This window comes from Notamacropus eugenii, chromosome 4, assembly GCF_028372415.1.
Source record: "Notamacropus eugenii isolate mMacEug1 chromosome 4, mMacEug1.pri_v2, whole genome shotgun sequence".
NCBI lineage: Eukaryota > Metazoa > Chordata > Mammalia > Diprotodontia > Macropodidae > Notamacropus > Notamacropus eugenii.
In genome coordinates, this window is record NC_092875.1 from 98312188 (window position 1) to 98335479 (window position 23292).

The following is a 23292-nucleotide window of genomic DNA, read 5'->3' on the forward strand; positions in this document are numbered from 1 at the left end:
CAGAGTTGAAAAAAAGCATCATAAAAACAAGTTTCTCTCCCTTAAATAGATAGAGTACTTTTGATGTAGAATGTTGCCTGCTCCATAGGACATGGTGACTGTGTTGGCTGGTTGTACTGAACTATTTATTATTCATTGTTATCAGAAATGGAGTTTTCTAACAAAATGATTTTAGTGTTAAAAGCAAAAGTTATCAGTAAAACTCAGAAGGAAAAAGAAAACCATCATCAGAAGAAAAATCAAGTTACCAATATAAGCCAACATCTGATGTAATAACTTAAACTTAAAACCCAATTGGAGACATGTAGATACTGATAAATTTCTTTTCTTTTTTTAATATTTATTTTAATATTCTTTTCTTTTAAAATTGAGTTGCAAATACTCTCCCTTCTTCTCACTCCTCCCTACCCCCACTGAGAAGTCAAGAATATTAATTATTCATGTGAAATCAAGCAAAACATGTTTCCATATTAGCCATGTTGTAAAAAACACACACAGACACACAAGCAAAAAACAACCAAAAGAAAAAGCCAGAAAATTTTACTTTAATTTACATTCAGAATTCAACAGCTCTCTGTCTTAAAGTGGAGAGCATTTTTTCATCATGAGTCCTTTGAAACTGATTGTATTAATTGAAAACTTGCATTAATTGAATGATTGTATTAATAAGAGTAGACAAATCTTTGAGAGTTGGTAATCATTACAGCATTGCTATCACTATGCACAAAGATCTGATTCTTCTCGCTTCTCTTTGCATCAGTTCATGTAGGCATTGCCAAGTTGTTGTTCTTCTAAAAACACCCTCCTCATCATTTCTTATATCATAATAGTATTCCATCACAATCATAACTGCAACTTGTTCAGCCATTCCTCAATTGATGGGCAACTCCTAGCAATTCTTTGCCACCACAAAAAGAGCTGCTAAAAATATTTTTGTACATATAAGTCCTTTTACTTTTTTGTTTTCCCTTGATCTGTTTGGGATACACATCTGGTTGTGGTACTGCGAGATCAAAATATATATAAAGTTTTATAGCCCTTTAGGTATAGTTCCAAATTGTTCTCTAAAATGGCTGGACCAGTTCACAACTCCAGCAGCAGTTTATTACTGTACCTATTCTCATTCATCCCCTCCATCATTTGTTATTTTTAATTAGTACCTTCTAATTGTTTAAATTTGCATTTCTCTAATAGTTATTTTGATCATTTCTTAAAATGACTATAGATTGTGCTTTGATTTCTTCTTCTGAAAGCTGCCTATTCATGTCCTTTGACTCTTTATTAATTGGGAAATGACTCTTATTTTTACAAATTTAATTTGGTTTCCCCAAAATTTGAGAAATTAAGCCTTTATCAGAGAAATTTGCCCTTAATTTTTTTTTGATATTGCTTCATTGTCTATAGTATTTATTTTTTACAAAATATAGTTTTCCTGATGGTCTTTTAATAAGGTCTATTTTTGCTTTTGCTTTGTCTAAGATTATGATTGCTGTCTCTGCCTTTATTTTAACTTCAGTGAAAACATAATAGATTCCATTTCACCCTTTATTTTAACTCTGTCTTTCTGTTTCAAGTATGTCTCTTGTAAGCAGCATATTGTTGGATTTTGGTTTCTAATCCATTCTGCTAGGCACTTCCATTTTATCAGATTCACATTTAGTGTTATGATTATTAGCTGTATTTCCCTGTATCCTGTTATCCTGTTTTCTTGTTTATCCTTCTCTGTCTCTCTGTCTCTCTGTCTCTGTCTCTGTCTCTGTCTCTGTCTCTCTCTCTCTCTCTCTCTCTCTCTCTCTCTCTCTCTCTCTCTCTCTCTCTCTCTCTCACTCTCTCACTCTCTCATCCCTCCTCAAAAGTCTGTTTTGCTTCTGACCATTGGCTCCCTTAATCTGCCATCTTTTTTTATCAATACTTCCCCCAACCCATATCTCTTTCCCCCCTCCCCTCCTCTTTCCTTATTTGTAAGATAGATTTCTGTGCCCAATGGAGTATGTGTATGTGAATGTGTGTATACACATTCACACATAATATACATATATACATACATAGAGAACATTTTCCCCATTCTTTCTCTCCCTTCCTTCTTCTCCCAGTACATCCCTCTTCCTCATGCCTTCATTCTTCTTTTTGTTTTTGTGGAGATCATTCCAACATAATCATTTGCTCCTATGTCCTCTGTCTATATAGACTGCTTCTAATTGCCCTACCAATAAAAAGTTCTTAGGCATTATATGTATCATCTTGCCACATAGGAATGTAAACAGTTTAACTTCATTGAGTCTCTCATTATTACTCTTTTATGTTTACCTTTTTATGCTTCTCTTGAGTCTTGTATTTAAACATCAAATTTTCTATTCCATTCTGTCTTTCCAACAGAAAGGCTTGAAAGTCCTCTATTCTGTTAAATGACCATTTCAACATCCTCACCCTCCCACTTCCTGCTTGATTATACTCAGTTTTACTGGGTAGATTATTCTTGATCATAATCCTAACTCCTCTGCCTTTCATAATGAAATTCCAAGCCCTTGAATTCCTTTAATGTGGAAGCTACTAAATCTTCTGTGATTTTGACTGTGGTTCCATGAGATTAGAATTGTTTCTTTCTGGCTGGTTGCAATATTTTCCCCCAATCTGGGAGATTTGGAATTTGGCTAAAAATTTCCTTGGAATTTTCATTTGGGGTTCTCTTTCAGGAGGTGATTGGTGGATTCTTTCAATATTTATTTTACCTTCTGAATCTAAGGTATTGGAGCAGTTTTCCCACATAATTTCTTGAATATGATGTCCAAGCTCTTTTTAAAAAATCATGGCTTACTGGTAGTCTAATAATTCTTAAAATATCTCTCCTTGATTTATTTTCCAGGTTAGTTGTTTTCCTAATGAGATATTTCACATTTTTTTCATTCTTTTGACTTTGTTTTATTGTTCCTTGATGTCTCGTGGAGTGATTAACTTCCACTTCCCCAAGTCTAATTTTTAAGTAATCATTTTCTTTTGTGAGTTTTTCTACTTCCTTTTCCATTTGTTCAATTCTGCTTTTAAAGTAATTGTTTTCTTCAGTGAATTTTTGTACCTGTTTTTCCATTTGTCCTATTCTGTTTTGAAAAGAGTTCTTTTCCTCAGTGAATTTTTATGCCTCTTTTTATGATTAGACCAATTCTGCTTTTTAAGGTATTATTTTCTTTAGGTTTTTTTGCTTCTCTCTCTCTCTCTCTTTTTTTTTTTTTTTTTACCAAATTGTTAATTCTTTTTTCATATCTTTCTTACATCACTCTTTTCTTTTTCCAATTTTTTTCTCTACCTTTCATCTCTTTCTTTAAATCTTCTAGGAATTCTGGTTTACCTTTGGTCCAAATAGCATTTATCTTTAAGATTTTACATGTTGCTATTTTCATACTGTTGTGTTCTTCTGAGTTTATGTCTTGGTACTTCCTGCCACTGTAGTATGGTCAAATTCTTTGTTGTTGTTGTTGTTATTTGCTCATTTTTCCCAGACTATTTCTCCACTCTGAAATTTATGCTAAAGTTGGGCTCTACTCATCTAGGATTGGGCTAATAGCTATTACTGCTCCTGGGTGTGCTAGGTCCCCATCCTGGTGTCACAGATCTCTCCAGCTCACCTCATAAGTTGTAGGCTGGAAAAATACCTCACTTGGACCTTTTGTTGTATTTGCCACTCCAAAATTTGATATAAAGAGTTGTTTGGAGAGAAATGTTGGGAGAGTTTAGCTGAGTTGCTGCCTGTGCTTTGCCATCTTGCTACCCTAATACTGACAGATTTCTTTGTATTTAAGGCCATCCTCTTTTCAAGGTTCGTACTGTTAAAAAATGACTAGAAATCCAAATGGTGAATGAAGAAAGGAAGAATATTTGAGACATAACAAGCAATGTTATAAATAAAACCATAGAGTCACAAGGGGATATTGAGAGTTCAGTGGACAAAGATTTTTCCAAGTTTGTCTAGAGGTTGTGTGGAGGGATCTATTTGGAACAAGTCTAGAAACCAAGGGTAGGGTCAGATTGTTGAATGCATTGAATTTAGGGTGAGATTATGACTTTATAATAGTTTAGGGTAAGAGGTTCAAAATTTGTAACCAGAATATAAAGTATTCTTATAGTATGCTTCCTAAACTGAAGCTTTTCAGATTTCCCCCAAATTCAAACACATAGACCAAGGGCAGGGAGGGAAGTGAACATAATCCTGGCTTCATAGTTGCTCTTTTCCTGGACAAAGAGGCAGAATGCCTCAAATCCCAAGAATTATAGAGGCATTTAAATGCAACTGAAAGTCAAAGAGCTACATTTGACCTTACAGACAACTTAGGTGAGATTATGTTCTTGAAAATGTTGATGCATCACTGAATTTCAGTTACTAAAATTGAGCAAAGGAAAAAGAAAAGAAAAGAAAAGAAACATCTTCCCCTGTATGTCAACTCTGAGATATCCCATTATCATTAAAATTTACTTAATGAGTTCTAGGAAAGTTGCTATTCAGTGGGTACAGAATTGTAAGTTTTCATTATTTTAAGCTGAAGGGGAAATTAAAAAAAATAAGCCTTTGTAGAGGCTGGCACATTCTTATATCAGTACAGAAGTCTAATGGTTCCTTTTCAATTCTTCTAGCTTTATTTAAAAAAAAACAAAACATAACCTTTCCCTCAGACTTTAAGGCCATGCTTCCCTGCTTTCTCTTCCTTGAAACTGTCTCTTAACCCCTCAGCCTAAAGGGATTTCATAGAATTTTGGACCTGGGAAGAGTTTCAAGCTCGTATAATCTAACCCCCTTCATATTACATATGATGAAACTGGAGGTCCTTATAAGTGAATGACCTCTCTGAAGTCATTCATATGGTTAGTGGCAAAGCAACCCTTCTATACCTGTCTACCTTGTCCATGGCTTCCCCTGAATCTTTCATAAAGGGTAGATAGATTTAACCTGGGGCAGCTAGGTGGCACCATGGGCATAATGCCAGGCCGGAGTCAACAAACCTCATCATCCTTAGTTGTAATCTGACCTCAGACATTTACTAGCTGTGTGACCCTTTGCAAGTCACTTAAATGCTGTTTGCCTCAGTTTCCTCACCTATAAAATGAATTGGAGAAGGAAATGTCAAATCACTTCCATATCTTTGCCAAGAAAACCCCAAATGGGCTCATAGAGAGTGAGGCACAACTGAAAAATGATTCAACAAAAACATTTAACATGCGAGGGTACTACTCAGCACTCTCTTGACGTTTTATTTATACCAGTAGAGTACCTTGGTTGTCTATCTGTTACTTTCGCTCTGCCAGACACCTGACCCATCTTTTCTAATTTTTCCTCTCTCAATCAACAGTTCTCTGAGGAGATACTTCATACTGTTGTTGACGTATAATTCCATGTTTGTAACGATTTGCAGTGAATTCTTTCCTATGGTGGACCTCTCCCTTGCCCTGTGGGTGAACTTCAACTTCAGTGCATCCAAGAATTTAGTTTTCTATGAAACTCAGCTTTATAATATTCACAGAAGAATGCTGCTTTTATGAAACAGAGATTTTCATTTCAGGGAAAAGCTAGAAGTCATTCAAAGAATCAAATAATTTTCCAAAGGGAAACAATTCTGTTCTCTTCCTTTTTAGTTCTGGATTCAGCCTATTGTTCATTTACAATGTCTGTCCCAGATAGTTGCACTAATGAATAATTTCTGTGGATTTTCCATTCTATATGTATCAGTCTGTCAATATAAATTCTCTAGTCAATTGATGAGCATTTTACAACAGCATTCCTGGCTTGGATGCAACTGGCATCATGCATTCTCCCAACAGGAACATCCAGAGGACTTCACTATCAAGAGGGACTGCCTCTTTGATTTTGGCTCCACTCTGGGCATCTTACATAATAGCACTGCACACCCTTGGAGATTATATGTCTTCCTGCTTTATACCTTGCTTGATAATAATCAGTGTTGTCAAAATTACATCTTGTTATCTTTCAAGGAATCTTAATTGATTTTGAGATATGCATGGAAGAGACTGTTCTAGGAGCCTTTAAGGCTGTATTTTGTTCTCTTGGATCAATGGCCTTTTTGTAAGGAGTTAACATTCTTATTTTATTTTTATTTTATGGAATAAAATAAGCATTTCTATGACATAGTATAATAAAAAAATATGATTGCACATGAAACTGCAAATCAATTATATACAACTTGCTAAAGTTATCAAAAAAAAGAACTTTGTCATCAACAAACTTTCAATATAGAGGGGTCTTGTTCCCTCTGTCTGTAATTCTCTTCATCTTTAAATTGGTCTCTGTGTTTGTAATGATGTGTTCTCTTAAAAAATATCATTTGTAGACCCCTGCTTGTTACTTTTTTGTACTTCTGTGAAGGATGTCCTTCGTTTATGTGTAGAGAGTATTCTTATAAAATTTTTGTTTAGATAAGAAAGAAATTATGTTACCCAAAAGTTATTGATATTCTTTGAAATACCTATTTCTTTTCAGGGTGATGGGGTGGGGGTACAGGCAGGGGAGGGAGAAAAGGAAGAGGGTAATAATAAGGACCAAAATTTTCAGTACACCTTTTGTTACCTTTTTCCCTTTCAGAAGCTTTGAGTGTCAATTCCTCAGTACATTGTGAGTGCTTAATAAATGTTGAATTGGTTAAAAGCAACAACAGCAAAGTTGGAACTTATCTAGAGAAACATTGTACTCTAGTGGAAATAACAATGGATGGGCTGGGAGATAAGAGATTTAATATCTTAATCTTGGCTCTGCCTCTAATTTAAGTGACTTCTCAGGACTGCAGTGACTTTCTCTTTTCCAGAAAGTGATTAGACCAGATCATCCTTAAAGACTTTCTCAATTCCAGTAGGCTGTAGGTCTGAGATCCTTCAAACTCAAATATTTTATGTGTTAAGGGTCCATCTACAGCTAATGTTTTTGTTTTTCTAATATGCCTTCTGCTTCTTATCATTCTAAGATTCCTTTGAACTAATATTCTACTGTTCTGTTTTATTCTTTTTCAAAGAAAATTACTGCCTTAGCTCATGCTTTCCCTATTGCTAAAATCTCCTCTGCACTCCTGACTTGGCCATTATCCTCCTTTATGGATATATTGTCCATCACAGTGGATAGCTTATTATCCATTTTCACAGAGGAAGTACCTATATACCAATAAAATCATAGATCATTTGAAGCATGAAAATATTGTAGCTATAAATGTGTATTACATATTGGAATATCTATAAAATACTTATGATCTAACGTTTCTTTAAAAAATTCCAACATCTGCATTTCTCTACATTTTCATGGAAGAGATGGGGAAACTTAATGGCCTGTTACTGTGTTTCTTTCCAATGAATATGTATTTAAACAGGTCTGTTTGCTTATTCTCCACATCCTGTTTGCCAGAGGGGTTGGCTTCTTGCCTGGTTTAAAGAGCTGACATGACTTTGGTTTGGTGTTTGCTGGGCCCTGCTCCATTGCCAATCTTGTTTCCCCCCCACACTTATTTTTGGGCAGGTTTTGACCTGATGGATTTGTTCAGTGTGAAGGACATCTTGGGGAAGAAAGAAGGTGGTGCTCAGAGTTCCTATGTCCGAATGGGATCATTCCCGGTGGTGCAAAGGACTGAGTAAGTATAACTGACTCCCTGCTGCCTTCCTTCCCAGAACAGCCCTCTAACTAGCCTTAGGCAAGATGAGAAAAGGGGACTGGCTGACGACAATTGTTGGCTTCAGCCATGACCAGGGCAATTCCCTGACTCATGGGCAGGATGCTTGGAGGTGTGAAAGCTAGCAGATCTTTCACCTGGGTATTCAGACTGCTACTTATTCTCTTGATTGACTTTTTTTAAAAATTGTTTTCTGACCCTTGTGAAAGAACCTCAAGATACAAGTCAACATGCATTCATGTCTTCAACAGGGTTTGTTTGAAGGCCCAATATATGCCCAGAAGTAGTTTAAGGGATGAAGGGTATACATAAGAACACAAGACCCCTACCATCAGTAATCCTTCAGTTCTCTGGACTTAGGGTTTATCACATGACCTTTTAGATACAGGAAGACATTGGGCTGATGTCTTCAAACAACTTGAATGTGCAGTATTGTCCAAGCTCCTTTCTAAGTCACAATGAGTTCTTTTTAGTATATCATCTATTCAATAAAATTTTTCATAGCTTCTATTCTGCCTAAGTCATTATGTACTATGAGAAGAAGGGAATGGATCGGGAAAAGCTTTCCAGAGATGGCATTTGAGGTGAGCCTTGACAAATGGCTAGTTTTTTTAATTGATCAGATCATTCATGTCCTAGTCCTTGAAAGATGAGTAGGATTTCAAAAGATAGATACAGAGATTAAGATCATTCCAGACCTAGGGAGTGAAGTAACAAAACCACAAGGTGGAAAAACAGAGAATGAAGGATCTACCCTCTTCATTTGGCTAGAGCTAAATGTGAATATTTGAATTGAGTGTTAATTACGTTCAGGGCAAATATATTAAGTGATGTTGAGAATACAATTTTAGGCTATTTGTTCCTGAAACTTTGTACTTACTAGCTTTGAAACTAATTTGCCACTTTTTCTTCTGGTCCCATAACTACATTGTCATTTTAGATCTGTGTATATGAATGTCTATACACACATATATTACATGTATATATATATATATAATAGATATACAATAATCTATAAACAAATAGTTCATCATACATACACACATGTTATTGTTACAGTCTACATATGAAATAGACTTGTCAAAAGACACTATTTTACTTACAACAGCCACCATTGTTTTCTCATCAAAACAGTGCCTTAAACATCAGCCCAGTAATTCTGCTTCTGTCTCTCCAAACCCTATCCCATCTTTACCCATGACAAGTAAGAATGAATGGGAGAAGACAGACTTCAGGACTCTAGACCCATTTTTGAGAAATTATGATATCATGGAAAGAGTAGTAGTACTTGGAAGTCAGCAAGTTTTAATTCTCATTCATTCTCTGTCACTACCAATCTGTGCCTCTGGGAGAATTACCACATTGTAGTTGTCAGAAGTGAACACCTTATTGCAAATATGCTTAATCAGATTGTTCTCCCACCACATTGGTGGTAGGAAAGGGCCTAAAAAGAAGAATAGCTTGATGGATGGAAGAATGGAGGAGTCATTCTAATGTATGTCTTTTTAAAAAAAGATTGTTTATTCATTTAAAAAATAACATTTTAGTTTTGAGTTCAAAATCCTACCCATCTTTTTCTCTCCTCCTGTGAGATGGCAGTCAGATGTAGGTTATATATACTTAATTACGTAAAACATTTCCATATTAGTCATTTTGTACAAGACTCAAATAAAAGAAAAAATGAATGAAAGAAAGTGAAAATAGCATGATTCAGTCTGTATGTAATCAATATCAGTTCTGTCTCTGGAGGTGGAGAGTATGCTTCATAATTAGTCCTTGGAATTGTCTTGGACCATTTTATTGCTGTGAATAGCTAAGTTATTCACATTTCTTCATTGAATCATTTTGCTGTTACTGTGTTCAATGTTCTTCTGGTTCTGTTCAATTCATTATGCATCATTCATGTAAGTCTTTCAAGTTTTTTCTGAAATCATCCTGCTTGTCATTTCTTACAACACAATTATATTCCATTATAATCATATACTACAGCTTGTTTAGTCATTCCCTAACTGATGCTTATCCCTTTGATTTCCAATTCTTAGTCACCACAAAAAGAACTGCTTTAAATATTTTTGTAAAAATAGATTATTTTCTCCTTTTTTGGATATTTTTTGGTATATAGCCCTAGCAGTGGTATTGCTGGAACAAAGGGTATGTGTACAGTTTTATAGCCCTTTCATCAAAGTTACAAATGGCACTCCAGAATGGTTAGATCAGTTCAACACTCCATCAACAATGCATTAGTGCCCTTGTTTTTCCACATCCCCTCCTACATCCAACGTTTTCCTTTTTTTTTTTTGTCATATTAGCCACTCTGATACATGTGAGGTGATTTCTCAGAGTTGTTTTAATTTGCATTTCTCTGATCAATAGTGATTTAGAATTTTTTTCATATGACTATAGATAGCTTTGATCTCTTTGTCTGAAAACTGCCTGTTCATATCCTTTGACTATTTATCAATTTGGAAAAGATTTGTATTTTTTATTAATTTGACTCTGTTATCTGTCTATCTATGTATCTATCTATCTATCCATCTATCTATCTATCTATCTATCATCTATCTATGTATATGAGAAATGAGGCCTTTATCAGAGATACCTGATGCACATTTTTTCCAGTGTTCTGTTTTCCTTATAACTTTTGTGGCATTGGTCTTATTTGTGCAAAAACTTTTTAATTTAATATAATCAAAATTTTACATTTTGTAATGCTCTCCATATCTTCTTTGGTCCTAAATTCTTCCCTTACCTATAAATCTGACAGATAAGCCATGCCATACTCTCTTAATTTGCTTATGGTATCACCACTTATATGTAAATTTTACACCCATTTTGGCCTTATCTTGGTACATGGTATGAGATATTGTCCTGCCATACTGCTTTTCAGTGTTCTCAGCAGTTTTTGTCTAGTAATGAGTTTTTGTTCCAAAAGCTTGCATCTTTGTGTTTATCATATACTAGATTACTATGGTCATTTACTATAATGTACTTTGTACCTAATCTATTCCACTGATTCACCACTCTAAAGTATATCTTTTAAGGAGAGGTTTGTGTATGGCACCGCAATGACTGATCCTGAACCACCAAAGCCACCTAAAGGAGGCTTAGATGGAAGAAGAACAGAGGACTAGATGACCAAATAAACTTCTTTTAATTCATTTTATTTTTGTTTCAAACCTGGCCTTATTTCTACCTGAGTTGCTAATATAGAAAGGAATAGTCATTGAGAGCCTACTTCATAAACAGAAGAGAACATGATAATGGTAGTAACTGGGTAAATCTTTATGCAAAAGGTGGATCTTCAATTGGGCTTCACAGAAGGGGTAGAATTTGAATAATGAGCAGGAAAAGAGCATTCCCGGTGAAGGGAAACATCATGATGTAGTTTTCTGACTTATAGTCAGAAAGACCTAAGTTTGATTTCCTACCCTAGACGTTGACTGTGTGACCATGGATGACTCATGTAATTTCCTGGACCTCAAAGCCTCAGTTTCCTCATATGAAAGGTAGGTATAATAATAGCTCCTACCTTACAGAGTTGCTGTGAGAATCAAATGAGATGGCATATTTATATCAATACTTTGCAAAGTTTAAAGTGGTATGGGAGTGACAATGGTGATGATGATTAGGAAGCATGTTTATAGGCTCAGAGTTGCAAATTATCATTATGCCAATTATCAGTAACTTGATATGTTGCTAGGTGTTGGTGGTTGCACGGGCAGGGAGGGAACTTTAGGGCTGGAGTGAAGAGGAACAGTGGATTCATGATATCATAGGATCATAGATTTAGAACTGGAAAGGAGCTTAGAAGTCATCTACTTCCACTCCGTTATTTTCCATTGAGAAAACTGTAGTCAAAATAGGCAAAATTACTCATGCAAGGTCAAGCAGTTAAAATGGCAGAATCAGGATTTGAACTCAGGTCCCCTAACTCCACCACCAAATTTTTTACAGCATCACACTTCCTCTAGCAAGGTAATGCATGTGAATAGTCATGATATCCAGATTTTAGAGAGCTTTGGAAGTCAGATTGTGATTTGAGGGGTTTCGTGTTTTCTAGTGGAGCCTTTTTGCTATCCTAAATATAGGTCCTAATGATTTCTTTACTTTTGGGTCTCTGGTCACAGAAATAAGCACTGAATTCTTTCTCATCACATAAAATGACTTTATGTTATTAGAACTTAGGGTATAAAGTTTATGTTTTACCTGTAACTGTGAGAAAAAAGCCCTAACAATACTGTGAAATGGGTGAAGGGTTGCCTTGTGGGTTAGGACATAGAAAACTTGAGTCTGAATCATGACTCTACTGCATCCTAGCTATTTGAACTTGGGTGAGCCATTTCTGAATCACTTTCAATCTCTCTGAACTTAAGTGTTCTAATCTGTAAAAATGGGGATAACTATACTTGCATTAACCTGCCTCAGGGGCTTATTTTAAGAAAAACACTTTGTAAGCTATAAAATGCTATACATTTTATACAGATGGGTTGTTATAGTCATCTCTGGTGCCAGCTATGCTTTCAGTCTAATTCTTTAGAGTATTTTCCTCCACTGCCCCTCTTGCCACACCTGTCGCGGGCAGTTCTAGAACTATCTCTCCACTCCTGTCCCTGCCTGTACTTATCTACCATGTTTTCCTTCCCTTTGGGGGCACTGATTGGTACTAAGGGAGGGAAACCTTATTGGAAAAATTGATTCTGATATGTTCAATTACTCATCGGTAAGTAAAACACTATTTAGTTTAACTATGTGCCAGGCACTGTGCTAAGTGCTAGAAATACAAAAAAAAGGCAAAAAGAGAGTCCTGGCTCTCAAGGACTTTATAACCTAATGATGAGGTAATGAATTTTCCTCCCCAAGTAAGACATTTGTGTGTTCATGTGGACCTTCTAGAGACATAATCCGTTTTCTTAGTATGTAGTATCTTACCTGGGACAGGGACAACATATGACAGGGTTTAGGAAAATGTTGGGGTAGGGCAAAGATAACCTCCACTTGGAAGGAAAAGGGTAGATATGTGAATTGAGAATTCAGCAAGCTTAAAGCAAATGACCAGTCTGGGTTGCTGCCTTGGTTTCTTTGGAGCACTAAAGTTCAAAGGAATGAGATAATTGGAGGAGATGGTGGACAGACAGGTATAGGAGCAGAGATTGAGGCTGAAAGGACAAGACCAAATCAAGAGTCAACAAGTTAATATGATTCTTACCATTTCAGGGAGAAAGGAGGGAGGGAAGGATAGAATTTGGACCTCAAAACTTAAAAATAAAGCAAATGCTAGAAGTTGTTTTAATATGTAATTGGGGGGAAATTTCATATATATGTGTATGCCTGTACACATATATATGTGTATATATTTATATATGTAACATATACATACATATATACATATATGGGCACACACACATATGTACTGTCAAAAGGTGAAATATCTTAGAGAAAGGGAATATTTTTCTGACCCATCTCTCTCTCTAAAGCTATAACTTTCTCTGGGGATGTTGGCACCTTGCTGTTTCTGCCTCCATCCTATGCTGATGTGCTTCTGTTGTTCGGGACCAGGTTGCCCGTGTTCTTTCCTGCCTCAGTCAATCCAAGAAGGCACTAAAAAGTGGCAGCCATGGTGAGGATTTCAGAATCTTGTTCCATGAAGCAGATCAGTTGAGGGGATGCTTTTTAGGGAGATGCTTATTTGGGCCCCCAACAAGAGCCCCATACATATGTTCTGCAGCCCATACCCAGCATCAGCTTCAGGAGGGACTGTTGCAGATAGATGAAATGGGACAGATGAAATGCTGTTGTCTCCTTTTTTGATTTGGAGCATATGTGTAGACAACCCAGGGTGAAGAGAGAGCCAACATTCAATAGGATTATCAAACCAAGGTAATAATTCTGTTGTTTTTCCAGGATTATAGCTATCTTGAGTGCCTGCTGACCATATTATAAAGCTCTTTTTTTCATACAGTGACAAGGAAATGTTTTTCACTAAATTCTTCCTTTCCCATCCTGCTGGACATCTTTCTGGTAGGAACATTTCTTAAAAAAACAAAAACAAAAAAATATTGATACCTTTTGTTTTTATATCACCTGTCTTGAGCTCTGTCTTGACACAAAAAGGAGCTGAGCAAAACCTTATCATCCAGTCCCTATCTATGTATGTACGTATCTATGTGTATGTATGTCTTTCTCTGTACCCAAAGTCTCCCACTTTCCTGGTGAGAGAAGGAAGGAATGTTTTATTATCTGTATTCCAGGACCAAGATTGATCATGAATCTGCCTTCCTTTTATCTACATTATTGTGCTCATGTATATTGTTCTACTTTATTTAAATTTGTAGCAGTTCCTAGAAGTCTCCTCCATGTTTCTCTTAAAGATAGCTAGGTGGCTCAGTGGATAGAACTCTGGAACTGAAGTCAGGAAGACCTGAGTTCAAATGCAGTCCAAGACACTAACTAGCTGTTTAATCCTGGACAAATTACTTAACCTTTGTCTGCCTCAGTTACCTCAGCTGTAGAATGGGAATCATCATAGCATCTACCTTCCAGGGATGTTGTGGGAATGAAATGAGATAATTGTAAGTCATTTAGCATAATGACTAACATACTTAATAATTACTTAATAAACATTAGTTTCCTTCCTCTAAATTTCTTATATTTGTAATTTATTACTTTACGATAAAATTTCATTATGTTCCCAAAACAGCTTGTATAACCATTCATCAATCAATGGGCATTCACTTTCTTTCCAATTCGATGCCCCAGAAAGTGTTGTTATGAATATTTTTAAATACATAAGATATATTTTGGTAATTTTCTTGACTACAGCAGTTTCCGGTAAGGAAATCAAGGATCACTCCTCCCTGGCAAAAAAAGAGGAGCTAGTGTCCTAGAGATTTATATTATTACTGAGAAAAATGTATTAATTCTTGTCAAGTTCTCTCCCTTTGTCCAAAACAAGGTGGGGTCTCAGGTCTGACTGCTGCAAGAGTCTCTTAGTCATATCTCTTCACACACACCTGCTTACTCTCACAAAAAAGCCATCATGTGAAAATTGCCAACACCCAACAGCACTTGTAGCCTAACAGAGCCCCAGAATAAGATTCCAATCTCCTACGGAACAAATTTGGTCTTTAGTCAGTAACTAAAGCCCCTGAATAATGTCAAGACATTTAAAATTCATACACCAAGGACAGAATAAATAGACTCCTGACAAGTGAAGAGTAATGTGGGCCTGCCAGATGATTGAACTATATGGATATTATAATATCACTATCTATACCAGAGAGCCACAAGCTGATCCATGTGGATGTGAACATTAAAAGGCTATTTAAATGAGATTCATTGTGATAAGGAGAGCCTTTGTGATGTTTTCCCCTATTATCTGTATTTCCACCATAGAACCCAAAGAATAGGATATATACTCAATAGTGTTTGTGCACATGCCACTGACATCCAGAATGTTGACAATTCCTGATAATGGTGAGGTTCCCATCAGTTTTCCCATATAATGGGAAGAATTATGAAAAGTTGGAAACATTAGATTCACATAATAGGTGTTCTACTTTGGGAAAAATCAGCACATGATTTTAGACATGGTACTTCAACTTTTTTGGGACTGAGTTTCATTTTCTGCAAAATGAAGAAAATGACATTTGTAGTACCTACCTCACCAGATTCTTCTAAGAATCATAATAGAATTTTAAGAGGCAGAGTGGACCTCAGCTGCCATGCCCATACCAAAAGGAATTTCCATTTAAACATACCTGGCAAGTGGTCATCTAGTGATTGATTAAGTATGCTCAATGCGGGATAACCTACAGCTTTTCAGGGGAACTCATTTCATTTTTGGACAGACCTAATTGTTACATTTTTTCCTAACATCAGACATAATTTACAACTTCTATCCAAAGCTCATGCTTCTTCCCTTTAGGGCAAAACAAAGCAAATCCAGTCCCTTCTCCACATGACAGGTCTTCAGACACTTGGATAGCTTTTGTGTCCCCACTTAGCCTATTTTATCTGAGCTAAACATCCTTAGTTCCTTCAAACAATATTCACATCACAGGTAGTTCAGACTCTTCACCATCTTGGGTGCCCTTTTCTTGATATTTTCCAGCTTATCCTTGTCCTTAAAGCAAATCTAGAATTGAATATATGTGTGTTCGTCCTTCATTGCCTAAGAAGACCATTCCCTCAGAGAAATAATGACATGACTTGCACTTGACTTTGTTTCTGAGTGAGGAAGGGCTGTGCAGGTCACCAGCATCACTTCCCCACTAGAGCCATCTGAACCCAGTGACCAGATAGTCATCAGGATGACTGGAGATAACCCAGGATGAGGCAATTGGGGTTAAGTGACTTGCCCAAGGTCACACAGCCAGTGAGTGTCAAGTGTCTGAGATGAGATTTGAACTCAGTTCCTCCTGACTCCTGCACTGGTGCTCTATCCACTGCACCACCTAGCTTCCCCAGAATTGAATATAATACTCCAAATGGAGTCTGACCAGGTCAGGGAACTGCCATCCCCTTAATCCTGAACAGTAGGATTCTATAAATACAGTCAGGGTTCTATTAGCTTTTTTTCCTTTGGCTGCCAAATCATCCTTCTGATTTAATATTCAATTTGCAGCTGACTAAACTTCTTTGTTCTAGTTTGCCATTTCTTTCTCCAATTCATTTTATAAATGAGAAGGTTAAGTGACTAGCCCAGGGTAACACAGCTGGTAAGTGTCTGGAACTCAAGAAGATGAGTCTTCTTGACTCCAGGCTGGGCAGTCTGTCCACTCCATCACCTAGCTGCCCTTCATCTGTAGAAGGGGGATAATATCTATTTTTATAAACAAGGAAACTGAGACTTGTGTAGGTTCAATAACTTGCCAAAGTTTACCCAAATAATAATTGACTTAGCTGAAATTAATGTCCAGGTCCCCTGACTCCCAATTCAATCTCCTCTCTTTCTTGCTCTACCTGACACCCTCGATTTCAGACCCCTGCCAGCCTTGACCTCTGAGATCATTTCTCTTGCTCCTCTTTTCTGAATTCTTAATCTACAGACCCTTAGCTTGTTATGATTAACTAATACGCTGATCCATCAGTTTTTAGTTTATCCTTTCCAGACCCTTGGCAGACTTCTCACTCCTGGCAGCTGAGAGGCAGAGCCCTTCCAGTGAGGTGGGCCCAGGCCCAGACATCTGTATATCCTCCCCCTGTCCTGGCTCTCTCCTGACTCATCAAACTCTGTTTCTTCCTACAAGCTCATGTTTAGGTTTTTCCCCTTTGGTTTCCATGTCTGAAACTGCATTGTTAGCACCCATTACCATGGCATATGCCTTCCCAAGAGGGACACTGCTTAGGTAGCATCACATTGTCTTAATTTCATCTCTGTGCCTTCAGCCCATTTTCCTTCTTTCAGTAACAGTGGACAAGATGTACTTTCTGCTGTTATGGAATCAGTTGCATCTATTTTGAGGGCTGGCTCTGTTTTCTTTGCTTATATAAACATCCAGGAGCACTGGAAAGGAATCCTAGGTAGGCGGTATGGAAAACAACCCTACTTCTTTGGTTTGTGACCTCATTAACACTGAGACTATTTAACCTGAGTTTCCATGAAATTGAAAACTCAACAAAAGTGAGAATTGGAGTTGGGTTGAAATAGTAATGAATCCAAGGTAATTTTGTGGATTGTATCATACCAGGAAGCTGAAGAAAAGAAATCTAACTTCAAAGGGAAAAGGACATTTGTGCCTATTCTCAGTTAGGAATGGTGTGGGCATTTTGTTTGGTTTGAGAGTAATAGAGTTGATGCTTCAAAGGAGGATAAATGTCATATAATTCCACATCCTTATTATTCAGATCACTCAATTAATAATGTTTAGATGTCTTGTTAAATGCCAGGCATATCAAGACAAAAGAATAACAGTTTCTGATCTCAAGGAGGAGTCACAACTATAAAATATATACAAAATAGATATTCAAGTAGATATAAATTTTTTTTCCAAGATTTTTACTTCCTTTTTTGAGGAAGGTACCAGCTGCTCTGGGAGATGAGAAAAAGAGGTCATGTAAAAACTGACGCTTGATCTGAGTTTTAAAGGAAACAGGATGGCGAAGATGAGTCCCTTGATATGGAAGACAACTTATTCGAAGGTACAATGATGAGAAATGAGAAGACTGAGAAGTTGTCACTTGCCCAGGGTCTTAAATAGTGATAGAGGTGAGACTGATCCCAGATCCCAAATCACCAGTCTTTCCAGTACTTGGTGTTGTCTTCAGTGCTTTCTACTTCTCAGAAAACTCTAATTTTAATTCAATTTGACAAGCATTGTCTAAATGCCTTAAAGGTAGGTGTACAATGCTCCACTAGATGCTGAGAATATAAATGTGGTTATGAAACAGACCCTAGACCATACAAGCTAATGGGAGAGAAAGGACATCTACACAAATAATTATGTAGATTAGAACACAAGGAGAATGTGATGGGTGCAAAGGAGAGGTCTAGGCAAAACCATATGAGAAATTTGAGAGATATCTCACTATAACCTGAAAGAGTTAATGAAGGCTTAGTGGAAGAGGTGATACCTGAATTAAGGGAGAGATTTCACAGGGCAGAAATGGATAACTTTTTTAATGGGGAAAACAAGACCAATTCCAGACATGGGGAATTTACCTAGCAAAGGCAAAGAGTGAGAAGACAGTGAGAATAGAGAAAGTATGAGAGAGAAGAGTGTTATGGAAGTAGAATCTGTAGGATTTGGGCTAAAATATCCATATATATTGATCCATACATCCTGCCTCCAGGCATATTTCCTACAGAGTTCAAAGACAGAAAGAAAAGTCTCATATTGAAAAGTTTCATTGTAGCTCTTGGTGCACCAAAGAACTGGAAATAATTACATACATATTAATTAAGGAAAGGCTAAACAATTGTGTAATATGTTGATATAATAAGATATTGCATCATAAAAAACAATTAATATAATGTAAAACAACAAGTAAAGACTTGTATCAATAAATAGAAAATGAAGTTAGACTGGGGAAAATAATATGCAGAATATATATATAGATAGATATAAATCTATAGATATAGATATAGAAAGATATAGATATATATAACACAATTACTATAAAAATGTAAATGGGGGAAATTCAAACCAAAAGAAAACAATTGCCAACCTAAATTTAATTCTATATAGTTATAATGAATCAATTTGAACTTGAACCAGAGTTGAGAAGATGCATTTCCTTCTCTTTTTCGCAAAGGTGGGAAACAACATGGAGCATTATAATACTGTCTGACAATTGATATGTTGGTTAATTTTCCTTGTTTCCTCTTTTCTTTTTTCTGTGTGTATATAGGCTTTGTCTTTAGGGAATGTTGTGGGCAGAGACTTTTATCTGGGAAAGAAGGTGATGCCAAAACAAAACATATAAATACATTTGAAAATGATTTATATGACTTGGAAACTGGTTGGGTGATGGATAGGAGAGAGAGAGAAAAAAGAGGCGAAATTAACTCCAAGGATTCAAACTTTGATGCCTAGGAACATACTGGTATTAAAAATGAAATAGAGGAAGTCAGGGATAGGAATAGCTTTTATGGGGAAGATGGTGTGTTTACTTTGGAATATAATGAGTTTGAAATGACAAGTCTAACTACCATTTTGGTATAATGATGGATCTAGATTTTCACCAATAGGAATATTCCCTCAATCAATGCTAACCATAAAACCTCTATGCCTTCCCTTGTTTGACTTGATTTTTGACTCTCTTTCTGAACATCCACCATAGAAGTTCAGTCAATCAGTAAGTACCTACAGCATGTCTTTCACTGTGTAGTGTGACGTAGGTACTGAAAATACAAAAACAAGGACTTACATTCTCTGGGGGTGACATGTATACATACAAGTAAATATGAAATATATACAAAATAAATACAAGTTTATTTTGGGAAGGAGTGCAATGGGATTTGGGGAGGGGCTTCAGGTAGCACCTGATGTCTATCTTAAAGAAAGCAAGGAATTCCAAGAGGTAGAAAGGTGGAGGGAGTACATTCTAGGCATAAAAGATTGAATGTAGAAAAACATGAACAGGTGAGAAGTATTGTGTGAAAAGCACAGCAGAAAGACCAGTTTGGTTGGACCCTAAAACCGTGGGAAGGAGAGTAATGTATAATAAGACTAGAAAATTTTGTGGGGGACCAGCATTTATTAGAAGAATCCATACTTTATTCTAAAGACAATAAAGACCTTCTAGAGTATATTAGATAACAGAATTACTAGGAAATACTCTTATGGGAAGCTAGTGCTTGAGTGTGGGAATTAGCAACTCAGATATACTTACATGGCAACCTCGAAAGCTGAAATTATACATTTTTTAAGATCACTAGTCACTGATATGAGCTCAGAAAAGAAAATAAAAAGGCAGAAGAAGGTGGCAAGGAATTGAGATGCTTGGAAATGCCATTCTCAACCCTTGATGGTAACTTTGAATTCTTCCTCTTCTGCTGCTCCAGTTCTGGTAGAATGATCAAATCAACTTTGCCATATTTCCTGGAAAGGAAAGGAAAGGAAAGGAAAGGAATAGCTCTACTATTATCCTACTTACCATCCCTGTAAATTTTTGGACCTAGAACCAAAGTACTCCTTGCAGGTACACTGCAACATGCATTGTCCTGCTCAGTTAGAAGATAAAGTCTTTGAGGGCAAGGACTGCCTCTGCTTTAATGTTTGTGCCCCACTCATTCATTCAGGCTTACTTGGACAAGTATATTTTCCCATTGCCATGAACTTCTGTAGTAAGTTGCCATAGCTGTTGGGCATTAGGAGAGATATCCCCATCACCTAGAAACTTCTGAAGTCCAGTAGAGAGAGAATTGTGCAAAAAAGAAAAGGTCTTTTTTTTAAAAAGTGGAACTACTTCATAGTCTACTCTTATAGATCAGAGAGAGAAGTTCCTTTCCTCTGAAGAGGAGTATCTACACCTCATCTCCCCTGATACTCAGCAGCCAGTCATTTTCAACACAGTTAATCAGGAGGTCCAGGAGTCCATGGTGCTAGCTGCCTAGGAAGTGCCTTTCTATCAAAGATCCCACTTAATCTCATCAAGCTGATTTTATAGCCTCATTCAGTCAATTATTTTATTTTGTGTGCTAGTATTACTGTTATAGTATGATAATAATCATGACTGATACTAATATTGGCAGTAATAATTATGATACTAATGATGACAACATAATAGAGTTTTGTCTATTTGTATTTGGAAACATCCAAATATTCTCCTCAATTTCATCTTCTGAAGAACTAGTATCACTCTTTACATAATGCATTAAGGTCTAAACTGTTAAAATCCAAATGCTGTCATTCCAACTGTGCTATCGATGACAGTAAATTGCTAGGAAAATTCCAGTCTCTTCCACTTCATGTTTATTAGTTGTCTTTTATGTTTCATTTCAAATTGCTCTCTGGATGATACTGGTACCCAACTCTCCACAGGTCCCTTTTCTCTGAATTGTTTTTCACTGTTTCATGAGGTGATACTGTTTCTAAAGATTATCTTCCTCCTTAATAACAAGCCTGAACTTTAAACATGTGCTCTCTTCTTGTGGCTACTATTTTGCGTTGGTTCAACTTCAAGTCAGTATTTTCCTTGAAAATTGATAGTATGAAAACACAGTTGTAAGCAGAGTTTTGGGATAGAGAGTTGGCTGCCTGGACAGAGAACTGGTCTCTAAACTTGCCTGGGTCAAATCTTAACTCTGACACATTACAGTGTGTGATCCTGGGCAAGTCACTTAATATCTCAGTATTCTGGGCAGCTCTTCAAGGGTATGATTTGCAGACAAGGTGCCATTCCGCTTTGGTATAGGGAATTTCTTTACTTTAGTGTTACTTGTAACAGAACAGAAAAATTCCAAGAGGCAGTTGACCTGGAGATAGACAGTTGAACCCAAGTTGGACGACATGACTAAAGATTTAGCAGTTGTTGGAGTACTGGAAGAAGCATCATTGAAAGAGACTGGAAAGAGTATTCCAAGAGGTCAGAAGAAAATCAGAGTCATAGAATATCAAATTGGAAAAGTTCACAGATGTCATCCAGGTCAAACCCTTCACAGCTGACAGTTGATGAATAACTCTATTTGAATATTTCCAGTAAAAATGAACTCACTATTCCCAAAGGCAGCGTATTCCCTTTGTGGGTCAGTTGTAATTATTAGGAAATATTATTACTTCCTATTATATTAAATAAGAACATTCTATAATTCATTCTATAATTTCTACCTAATTAGTAGCTAGAAAAACCCACAAGATACATAGTTATGGTATTTTGGGTTTTGTTTTTACTTTTTTTCTTAATAAGTAAGAGTGAATATGTTTGAAAAGAGAGTTGAAGAAGTTAGTGTAGAAGGGGACATTGGAGATGCTACAGAGAGAGATATATAGTAAGGGTGAAGGAAAGCATCTCCGACGTTGTAGTGTAAGCATAGTTCTTTGCCTGAAGAATGAATAAATAAATTGATTACTTTTTAGAGCAAATGGATGAATGAATGAAGTTATGAATAAATTAACTTGTGAATTAACGCATTTATGAATGAATGAATTTATGGATGAATAAATTGATTGAAGAATCCTTTCAACACCTGGGGCTCCTCTGAGTCCTGTACTTGGGGCAAAGAGTTTGCATGGATTCTTGAATTCAGTTTGGCAAAAATGTATTAAATACCCACTATGGAACAGCAGATACGAATAATTCATGACCATAGCTCACTTTACCTTTGAATATTAGTGCCAAAGTAATTTTAAAATCTGTTGTCATTTTTCTTAGAAAGGCAAAGCTAAACAGCATTCTGTTCGAGTTTCCTTACTCTTGTAGTTATTTGTTGTTTTGTTTTTGTTTTTTAATCATGATGAATTCTCAATATCTCCTCCAATCAAAGGCATCAGAAATATGCCACTCTAATTGTGTAGTTAAAATTTTGGCTCTCTTACTTACTTGATGACCATGAACAAGTTTTAGTTGTCTTATCTCTGAAATGAGAAGGTTGAAGCTGTTGATGTCTAAACACCCTGCTGATTTACTTTCTAATACTTTGGGATTGTTAGTAACTTAGTTGGCAGACTTAGGATAATGGAATTCTTATCCTAGCTCTGCTACTAAGTGGATCTGTGATTTACAGCAAATCATTTTCCCTTGCTGGTCCTCAATTTTCCTATCCAAAACAAAAGGCTTGTGTCAGATAAATTATGAGATCTCTTCTAGTACAAATATTCTTTATTCTTCCAAGAGTACACTGTGGGTAGCTATCATTTTTATGTCTAATTCTTGTATTTTCTCTTTCTATCTAACATAGTCCTCTGCACATAGCAAGCAATTAATAAATGTTGCTTGGTTTGAATTTTGTGATTAATCTAAATTCTGAGTTTCTTTACTTGCTTAATAGACTATCTCATGTTTAATATTCTATTTTCTAGGTTCTTTTCTCTCTCTAATATATTCCCTTTGTTCTAAGTTCAATTCCCTCTCTAACATTTCGTATCTTACAGTCTAACATTCTGTGATATTGGTATTTTATGGACTATGTGGAGAATATATTCAGACTTCAGTTTAGTGCTTGAAAAGAGCAATTTTGTTGTAGATTTTCCCCTAACGT

General features: G+C 36.3%; 1 protein-coding gene across 1 annotated transcript in view; it reads left to right on the forward strand.

Annotated features, from left to right (window-relative positions):
- The window catches only part of COL22A1 (collagen type XXII alpha 1 chain), a 627027-nt gene that overhangs the window by 168130 nt on the left and 435605 nt on the right, over nt 1–23292 (forward strand). The window contains exon 5 of the mRNA XM_072602989.1: nt 7502–7613. Coding sequence (XP_072459090.1) covers nt 7502–7613 — 112 coding nt within the window. The remainder of the gene's footprint in view (nt 1–7501; nt 7614–23292) is intronic.